At 42.0% G+C, this 10,356-nt stretch overlaps 1 protein-coding gene across 1 annotated transcript in view; it reads left to right on the forward strand.

Moving 5' to 3' along the window:
* The window catches only part of Kcnu1 (potassium calcium-activated channel subfamily U member 1), an 82,937-nt gene that overhangs the window by 2,109 nt on the left and 70,472 nt on the right, over nucleotides 1-10,356 (forward strand). The window contains 5 exon segments of the mRNA XM_028768219.1: nucleotides 315-434; nucleotides 6,320-6,381; nucleotides 7,299-7,389; nucleotides 8,955-9,066; nucleotides 10,076-10,151. Of these exon segments, the coding sequence (XP_028624052.1) occupies nucleotides 315-434; nucleotides 6,320-6,381; nucleotides 7,299-7,389; nucleotides 8,955-9,066; nucleotides 10,076-10,151 (461 nt within the window).

Genomic DNA, 10,356 nt, shown 5'->3' on the forward strand with positions numbered 1-10,356 from the left:
TCTCTCTCTCTCTCTCTCTCTCTCTCTCTCTCTCTCTCTCTCTCACTGTGTGTGTGTGTGTTTAATGTGTTTGTGTAGAGTTTGTAGCATTTAAAAATCTCTTTAGTTGACTGCTTCAGGATATGTTTAGTCTCTATAGTGCTCTATAGTGTTCATTTCCAGGGTTGATCAAGATAGAATGATTTCTGATTAATACCATGACAAGCACCTCCCTCAACCTGAAGCTCCTCCCTCAACCTGAAGCTCCTCCCTCAACCTGAAGCAAACTAGTTTCTCTTGAGCTACAGCTCACTCTGTCCCCTCCACCCCCCCAGGAACTATTCTCATCGCGTAGAATCGACGCTAATCCTTTGAGAAAACTTTATTGTCATGGAGCGTTTCGTGACCGTATCGAAATGCTGCTTTCTGCACAGACCTTCGTGGGGCAAGTGTTGGTGAGTTCACTTTGACCCTTCTGATGCCCATGAACCGTAGCCAAGAACGTGATCGTGGTCCCCCTCTGTATTAACCACACAAGTAGGCATCTTCTCTTCCATGATGATCTTAGCTACATCAAGACCTGTGTGTAGGACTCCCTCGTCATCATTCTGCTTCACTTTTCGCTATGTGAGCAACATTATTAGAGTTTATATGTATTGTTGACCTCTCTGCTCAAGGAAAGCTTTATTAGTACAGAGTTGTGTACATTGTGAGCTTTACAGATAGAGGAATACCTGGACATAAGTACTAGAAAGACATCTATTGTATGCGCTATTGTATTTTCCTGTAGAGGACAGGGGCTTAGATGAGGTGGCTAGTTTTTCTTATTTTCTAAAAACAACGTTATAGTTCAAGGGTGACTGTCTGATATGAGAAATAATATGTCATTGCCTAGTACACAATCAACTTTCATGACCATGTATTGGATTTCGAAAGAATATGTGTTAACGTTTGATACCCATGCAATACTAATTGGGTTATATGTATTTTTTTTTAATTTTGTATTGGCTCTTTGTAAATTTTATATCATGTACCTTAATCTCATTTATCTCCCCCTCCCCTCATACCCACTCCCTATCCTTGCAATCTTTCCCACAACAAACTAAAAAAAAAAAATCTTGTTGTAGAATCTGTAGTGTGTCTCCGTATGTCCTTGTGTCCACCCTTCTTTGCTTACAAATGTTCATTGCAGTGACTCATTGGTCTGGTACCAGGCCTCTGGCTTCTGCTACTCTATCAATACTGGGACCTCACTGAGACTCCTCTCGGATATCCAGATGTTGCCCTGTGTCATGGAGAGCCTGTAGTTTGGGATCTGTAGGGCCTGGCCCCTTCATGCACTCCAGTAGTTCACTGATGGGGTAGATGTTGGGGTGGGCTGATTCAAAGCCCCTGTTCTGGGCCTGAGAGGTATCTGAGCTAGTCAGCCTGCCAGCTTTCCAGCACTCAAGCTCTTGGGGCTGGTTCATAGCAACCCCACCCAAGGCCAGCTCTACCCTGCTGCCCAGGGGAGGGTACTGCAGCTGGTGAGGAACAAGGCAAATCCTGCTCCTGGGCCAGCTCTCATGCCTGACATAGGTGGCAAGGGTGTATATATATTTTCGTTTGTTTGTTTTGTTTTGTTTTGTTTTCGAGACAGGGTTTCTCTGTGCAGCCCTGGCTGTCCTGGAACTCACTCTGTAGACCAGGCTGGCCTTGAACTCAGAAATCTGCCTGCCTCTGCCTACCAAGTGCTGGGATTAAAGGTGTGCGCCACCACTGCCCGGTTATGTATTTTCAATGTCCTTAATTATTTGCTAAACAACTGAAAAGGACATGTCAAAACCTTCATTTATGGTGTTTGTTTTTTGTTTTGTTTTATTGAATGTCTTACAGTTCCAATAGAGTTTGAATGGTATATTCTTACTTGTAAAGAGTCACTTATTAAACTTTCTTGTTAACTCCTTTAGCCAACATGGACTGTTTTCTTCTGCCATGTCTTACATACAATACAGTATCAGCATACTACGGAACTTACTTTTGCTTCCTTTCACTCTTCTGTCCCATTTTCTCTGAACTGTGTCGCTTGCAAATGTCATAGAGCTAGACTTCTGTTCTTGTCTTTATTAGAGCACACATTTCGTCTTTAATTTACCAGGATTTTTCACTGGATACTGACAGGCTAAATAGGCACGGAGGGAGCCACAGGTCAATCTTAGACAATAATAGCATCCAAGTGGCATCGTTTGTTCCTTGGCTCTGATACTCTTCTCAGCTGTCCTCAGTGCCACAGCCTGTGTGAGCTGATCCTCGTCAGTCTCTTGGGTTAAGCCTGCTCTGGTAGGTCAGTGCTCTCAGGCCTTTGAGGGATACAGGGCAGAGCAGAGTTGGGGAGTCATCTTGGGCCAGAAAATGTCAGCTGGGCACAGGTCATAGACAGGCCAGGGTGCTTCCTGTTCCAACCCTGAGGAGGATGGTCAGGCTTGGGGTTTGCTCTCCAAATTCAGCCTACTGTGTGCTGACTTTTTATAAGCTGATTTTTAGAAATCGGATTTCAGTTGTGTACTACAACTACAAAAGATATCTATAAGGCCCTCTTTAAGTATTATAGAGAAGTATACAATAATGTGTGTAAACCACTCAGGTCGTATTAAACAATGAAAATGAGGTGATCCCTGCATTTTGTTTGTTTGTTTGTTTGTTTTTGTTTTTTTTTTTTCAAGACAGGGTTTGTCTGTGCAGCCCTGGCTGTCCTGGAACTCACTCTGTAGACCAGGCTAGCTTCGAACTCTCGAACTCAGAAATCCACCTGCCTCTGCCTCCCAAGTGCTGGGATTAAAGGCGCGCACCACCACCGCCCAGCGATCCCTGCATTTTTAAATGATTAGTTACTGTCTTTTTTATATCTCCTAATGGGGATTATTATTTTTAAACAGAAACATAGAGAGCTAGATTTTTGTTCTTGTCTTTGTTAGAGACTAGACTATACTTAGTCTGTGAGCATTTTCTTTTTTTTTCTTTTTGTTTGTTTCCTTTTAAAGTTTATTTTAATTACAACATTTCTCCTTCCCCTCTCCGACCCCCAAGCCCTCTCCTATACCCCTCCCTGCTCTCCTTCAAATCTATGTCTCCCTTATCATCGGTCATTAGGGTCCAGCCCACTGTGGGTGGCAACATCTCTAGGCAGATGGTCCTGGGATGTTTAAGAAATATAGCTATTTCTATGTATAATTAAGTGTGTGTATATAATGTATTAAAGCATCCTCACTCCCATTACCCTCTTTTATCCCCGACTCCTGCTGACCCATTCTTTTCCCTGACCACTCCCTTACTTCCATGTCATTTCTGTGTGCTAGTAGCCACAGCTGCCATGTACTCCTGATCTCATTAGATAAAACATAGATTAAAAAAAATATTTGAGGCAAAGAAAGTCTCTGCTGTGTATCCCTGGCTGCCCTAGAACTCTGTATGTAGAGCTGGCTAAACTTGAACCCACAGAGATCCACCCCTTTCTATTTCCCAAGCACTGGAATTTAAAATGTGTGCCACCAAGCCCTTCTTTTTTTTCTTAATTAATTTATTTTTTAAATTTATTTTTAAATCAAATCATAATTTTTACTTATTCACACAGGGGTTATAAACACAAAAAGGCAGGACGTGGGGAAGGGGATGGCACCAGAGGGTAGGTGTTGGGGGGTACAGATATCTTTCTGAACAGAATATCAGCTGGGTGAAGGTTCAGGGGACAGGTCATTATGACTCTGCCTATGATTCACTTGTCTTTATCTAAGTTGGTACTATCCGCCAAGGATATTTACAAGGTCTATAAATACTCAGGCTGGTAAATTTCCACAAAAGCTGCCTGTTTACAATAGCTTATAGCCATCTATTTCAATGTTTTTCCACAGAGACCCAAGACTTTGTGTTAGCATACATGTATGACAGGCCTATTGCTGATTTTAGGCCTATGGCTGATTTTAGGCCTTCAGTGTGTATGCAGGTCTGCCCCTGATGTCTCCTCCCTTCTCTAAGTATAGAAGGGCTGTGGCAATTCTAATCTTGTGAAGGCGGGGATAGAGGCCTGACCTCCAGTAATTGAAGGGGACCTTGTAATGGCTCCGGTCCCCCTGTTGTTGTCCAGTGAGGCAAAAGGACCATATCCATCCCGATGTCTTTTTCCTGAAGAGGGCATACTTTTGATATCAACCCTTATGCAGTCAGGCGTGTCCCTCAGGGAACCCAGAGAGATATTTTTAACTTTTATTTATATTCCCTTGCAGTGCGTAGCCTCGCAGGCGTGTCCCTCAGGGAACCCAGAGAGATATTTTTAACTTTTATTTATATTCCCTTGCAGTGCTTAGCCTCGCAGCGGAAGCAAGAATTCAGAGTGGGTTCTGGGTGGCCCCTCTCTGCTCACCAAGCCCTTCTTAAATCATGATGCTCTAATCAGCCTTATAGAATATTCACCCCCTGACTCTGTCTATCCCTTCCCCACTCCACCCAAGAACCCCACTTCACAAGAGTAAACACGGAATACCTTCCATGCTGGAGAGTTCCTGGGCAAAGGAATCATGATAGCACTGGTTGGGTCAAGAGCGCTCTTATGAGGGCCTCTGTGGCCTTAACAGGCTACAGAGAGAGGTGCCATGGGAGGCAAGAAGACTGTTCCTCTCAACACATACCACCCAGTAGCCCGTGTTGGCTCAAACTTCAGGAGTCTGACCCCAAGTGGATTGTCTTGGTCATGTTTAAGCACAACAGAGTTGGGTAAAAATTATTCTGGTGACAATTAGCTTAAATCCGTATGCATGACAAAGCAAACAGAAATCGCCTTGAGAAACACAGTGAGTTAAGTACGGGTCAGATGTCTCTACATCGGAACTCTTCGTAAAGTTCATAAAGATGGGTCTTTAGCTATAGATTGACTGGTTGGTTTAGGGGAGGATCTGGTGTCAGAAAAACCTCTGGCTGCATAGATAAAGCAAAGGTCACCAGATTAGTAAACACCCCCGTTCCTAGCATTCTGGGTGGATAACAGCTATAACATATATTCCCTTGAAGGAACAACCGTGTGAGTGCTACCATTCCAGGTTCCTCAGTGCTCCTCTGGGGGCACAAAGACCTGCATGCCTCCTGCAGAGAGGCCACCATGAGCCTAGACAGTGAGAAAGTAAAAATACCCATCACCCCGAACACAAGTGGGTAAGAGACTCACCCAAACAATATCTGAGTTAGAACGAAGCGAACATATTATTGTAAATAAAATTCTCAGTTTTATCATTAAAACTATACTGAACTAAACATATTAAAAATCTGTTTGTTGAGACAGGGTCTCACTAGGTACCTCTGGCTGGCCTCTCTGTGCAGACCATACTGGTCTCAAACTCTCAGAGATCCACCTGCCCCTGCCTTCTTAGTGCTGGCATTAAAGGTGTGGACCATCAAGCCAGACAAATACCTGGTGGTTTGGAAGTTAGAAATTACCAGAGGAGTGAGAGGAGTGCTTTAAAAAAAAAAGTTTTATTTATCTTATGTATATGAATACACTGTCACTGTCTTCAGACACAGCAGAAGAGACCATCGGACCCCATTACAGATGGTTTTGAGCCACCATGTGCTTACTGGGACTTGAACTCAGGACCTCTGGAAGAGCAGTCAGTTCTCTTAACCTTTGAGCCATCTCTCCAGCCTCTGGAGGAATGCTTAATTATCTGCAGCCTACCTGAGAAAAATCATGGATGGTCACAAAGGTCTCACCCAGCTCCACTGGAGGCTTCTGAGGACAACTTCCTGGCTGAGTTGCTCTGCAGGGATCTGCTTATAAGCTAGTATAGCAAAAGCACTCACTATCTTCTCAGAAAACATTTTCCCAGGTGGGGAAATGTCCCTAAGGACACATCATGGGCAGTCCAAGACTGGTATTTGTGAGCCCTCATTTCTATCATGAAATGAAGCTACAGTGTATTTGACACATGCTAAGCACTTGGTAAACATTTGCTAAACTCTAGGAGGAGCAGGAAGCGTACCCAACTTACTCTGAAGAGTGTGAGACTTAAAACTAGGTAAGCACAATGGGTACACGTTGACTTAGTGTGACCCTTAGTCAACTTTTCTTCAGTGAATGAGTGAATGAATGAATGAATGAGTGGATACAGGCATAAATGAAGGTGTGAATGCAGCACTGCCCAAAGAAAGGTGAGATGAGGCAAAACCATTTCCTCCTCGCCCCCTCCCTGCACATGGCAATAAAAACTCACGGCAGCATTTTCCTTCTTTAAAATGGAAAACACAATTTTGTGGGCTTGCTCATTTCATGCTGATAAAATGGTTATGCATCTCCTCTGTCCTTTTCTGTTCTTAGGTGATCCTCGTCTTTGTGCTAAGCATCGGGTCTCTTATAATCTATTTCATCAATTCAATGGAGTGAGTAAAAACCCCAGTCATTCTTGCCTGCTTTATGAGGAACTTAATTGCTTTAGAATTTGCTCTTTAGGGATGTCAAATTGGTTTTTCCCTCATGCATGCACACCGTCCCTCCCACCCCCACCAGAAGTTAATCAAAGTGGAGTAAGCCCTCAGTAAGCACTCACTCCAGCTCTGTGATAAATGCATGCCTTTGTCCTGTGTCTTGCCACCTACATTGCTACTGTCGGGGTGGGTTATACAGTTGCTCTTCGGACCTTCTGGGACACCAAACCTTCAGTGGTTGTTTGTTCCCATGGGGCCCCTTATGAAGGTTTTTGAATTCCTGTAGGAGTCCTGTGGTATCTCAGAGCCTCTCATGCTTCAGAGACCTTTCTGATTGAGGTTTTGAGACTTTAACCTTGGATTGCTTCTCTGATATCATTCCCTTATATAAATCAAGGCTAAGGCAGCATTTTTTTTAAAAAACTAAAACTGCTGTGATTTAACCTTCATGCCAAGCCTCTGAGAATTATATTAAACATCCACCTGGGGTAAAATGAAGAATTCCTAACACTTCTTTTAGAAACTATCTTTGAATTTGTTTCAAATCCATTCGTTTGACCTCGAGTAGCCCTGTCTCAAAGGGGTGGAAAGAGGAACTGAAAAATCTGGTTTTCAACTAGAAAGGACCATACAATTGCCGAGGCTCTGGATCCCCACTTAACAAAATGGACTCTGTATGGTCTAGTGACTTTACTTATTCATACATAGTTCCATTGTCAAGAAGAAGGCAATTCCATTCAGATGTGAACATGAGTCTAGAATAGACCATTCACGTTAAGTATGTGTGTTGCCTCCCGCCTTTATCTCTGCTCTGTAGACATAGGTTTCTAAAATGTTTATCTTTGCAAAAAAATATTCCCATTTCTTTCCAGCCCTGTTCGAAAGTGTTCTTCATATGAAGACAAAATTGTCCATGTGGATTTGAGTTTCAATGCTTTCTTTAGTTTCTATTTTGGGTTGAGGGTAAGTACCTAGGTAAAGCGATAATTACCATGCCCCACCCCCAAGCAGTAATATAAAGAGACCCATGTGCTCCTTATTTGTTCAGTCACCCTTGCTTCTCAGGCTCTAAAGGTAGAAAACCTGTTATTAAATATTTAATGAAAAAGTTATTTGTTATTAAATATTTAACGAGACCTAAAACCCACATGTCTTGTGCTTGAGAGGGTAAGTCAGGTCCAGAATTCTCGACACACCTGAGAATGACTCCATTACTAAACACCCTGTCTGCAATCCTTCCTGGCTTCTGGTCTTCTACTGCTTTACTAACAACCAGAAGCTAGGAGGAGTTGAACGTCAGTGTTATACTAATGGCATGTCTGCCACCTTACTTTTCGAGTTCTTGATTTATTTCTCAAGTGTGTATTAAGTTCTACTTATTTTATTTCATGTGTCTGGGTGTTGTGTCTTCATGTGTGTCTGCACACTTGCTTGCAGTGTCACAGATGCCAGAAGAGGGTATCAGATCCCTTGGAACTGAAGTTACAGATGATTGTGAGCCACCATGTGTGTGCTGGGAACTGAACCTGGGTCCTCTGCCAGAGCAGCAAGTGCTTTTAAACATCGTGCTATATCTCCAGCCCCAAATTGAGCATTCTTAATCTAAATTAGGAAGCTCAGAGACACAATGACCAGGCAAGCTGTTTGTAAGCTGTAGCTCTTTCACTGGAGACTTTCCTGAACCATATATGTTCACTAATCACAGATAATAAGCTCTATGTATACGACATACACATAGATGTATAAAAAGAAACATATAAGAATTATGACTTATATTAATATATATATTGTGTGTATACAGATATAACAGAAAGGTCTAGGAACAATTGAAAGCTTAAAATGTTCAAAATGTGAGAGTTGGGGTCTGCTAAGTAAGATGACTGTATACTCAGTGATTGAACACTCATTACAAATACGATTTCTCTCTCCCTCTCTCTCTCTTGCTTTGTTTTGGTTGGTTGGTTGTTTTTGAGACTGGTTACACTATATAGCTCTGGCTGGCTTGGAACTTTCTTTGTAGACCAGGGTGGCCTCAAACTCACAGAGATCTGCCTCCTTCTGCTTCCATGTGCTGATATTAAAAGTGTGTATCACCATGCTCAACCTAAAGTACCATCTGTTCATGTCGTGTGTATGCATTTGTGTATTCTTACACATGTATATATTTGTACGTATGTTAAATAGCATGCAATTAAATCTTCAGTTAATGATTGACATATAGAAAAGCAGTAATTATCCTTCACAGTCCCTTCAAAATTCAAAATGGTAGGGAGAGCACTTGATGCTTTGATAGATGACCTGTGTTCAGTTCCCTATTCCTACATGCCAGCTCACAGCTGTCATAATTCCAGTTCCAGACGATCTGGCATCCTCTTCTGGCCTCTGTGGGCACCGTACTTGCACATGGTGCACATTCAAACATGCAAGCTTATCTACATATAAAACATACTTACATTCATAAAATAATTAAAAAAAATTTTTTTAAATCCCGACGGTAATATAATGTGGGTATCTTGTGTCTATTTCAGTTTTGGGCAGCTGAAGACAAGATCAAGTTCTGGTTGGAGATGAATTCAATTGTAGACATTTTTACTGTCCCACCAACCTTTATTTCTTATTATTTGAAGAGTAATTGGCTAGGTAAGTGTGCTGTGGCGATCGGTAATCAGTAACAATGTTGCTTTAACCTCAAACTGTTCAACAGTCATGTAGAATATTTACTAAACACCTCACTGACATTTCGAAGAGCTCACTCTCTTGATTGTAGAGTTTTGTACTACATTTGCAGAAACATTTGTTTTTTGTTTCGTTTCGTTTTGAGATAGGATCTCATTATGTAGCTCTGGCTGGCCTTGAGCTCACGGAGACCCATCTGCCTCTGTCTCACTAGTGCTCAGATGTGTCACCACCAGAATGACCAGAAATCATTTTTTAATATCCTCATGTAGTAATGTGTCTGGTACACAGCAGGTGTCTAATAGTTGTTGATGGACTAACTATATCTACAACCAGAGGGGCAAGGTTCCAGCTCCTGTGGGCCCTTACGATGGATCTTACATGGACTCAAAGAATGGCCTCCCCTTGTTTCTCAAGACTAATTGTCATATTCAAATATGCCGGGGATGGGAACTGTTCATTAGTTGTGTTATCTTTAAGGTATGTGTATTAACAGTTTATAGGCTTTAAAAAATCAGTTTTAATGCAATTTTATATTTTATTTATTGTTTATAAAATACACACCAATTCTATTTCTTGCTATTGTGAGCAAACAAGGAAAACTAAGATTATTGAAAAGCTGAATAATCAAGAGTATAATGGACCCATGTAAAGTTTCCTGTACATTGTAAAGAAGGTTTGGGTAAAACAAATAGTGCTTATTGCATACAAGACCAGCTTCTACATGTGTAAGATTGGATCTACAACACTGTAAGGTGGATCCTATTATAGTTCTCATTTTATGGATGAGAAACTATGGAAGTAGGTGCCCTAGGTAACAGTAGTTAGTAAACGTTCAGGACCAGGATTTGAACTCCATGTCCATAAATCTGTGACATTACAACACATGATATTGAAGTGTTACAGAAAAAATGCAGTGCATGTATTTCTATCACATTAGAATTCAGGCAACTTTCTCCTGGTTGCTTTGTAGGTTTGAGGTTTCTAAGAGCTCTGCGGTTGCTCGAACTCCCTAAAATCTTACAGATCCTACAAGTCATCAAGACCAGGTAAGTGCAGCACTGTCTGGCACGCTCACTTGGTAGTTTGCATTAGGAAGTGAAAACATTAACTGGTCCTCAAGATCCCCATGCACCACCAGGATTCCGGGGTGAAAATCAGGAACTCAGCATCTGTAGTGCCTGTCACTATCTCAGCATCTGTGGTACCTGTCACTCTCTCAGCATCTGTGGTGCCTGTCACTCTCTCAGCATC

The sequence above is a fragment of the Grammomys surdaster genome, unplaced genomic scaffold (genome assembly GCF_004785775.1).
Source record: "Grammomys surdaster isolate TR1022 unplaced genomic scaffold, NIH_TR_1.0 185, whole genome shotgun sequence".
Classification (NCBI taxonomy): Eukaryota; Metazoa; Chordata; class Mammalia; order Rodentia; family Muridae; genus Grammomys; species Grammomys surdaster.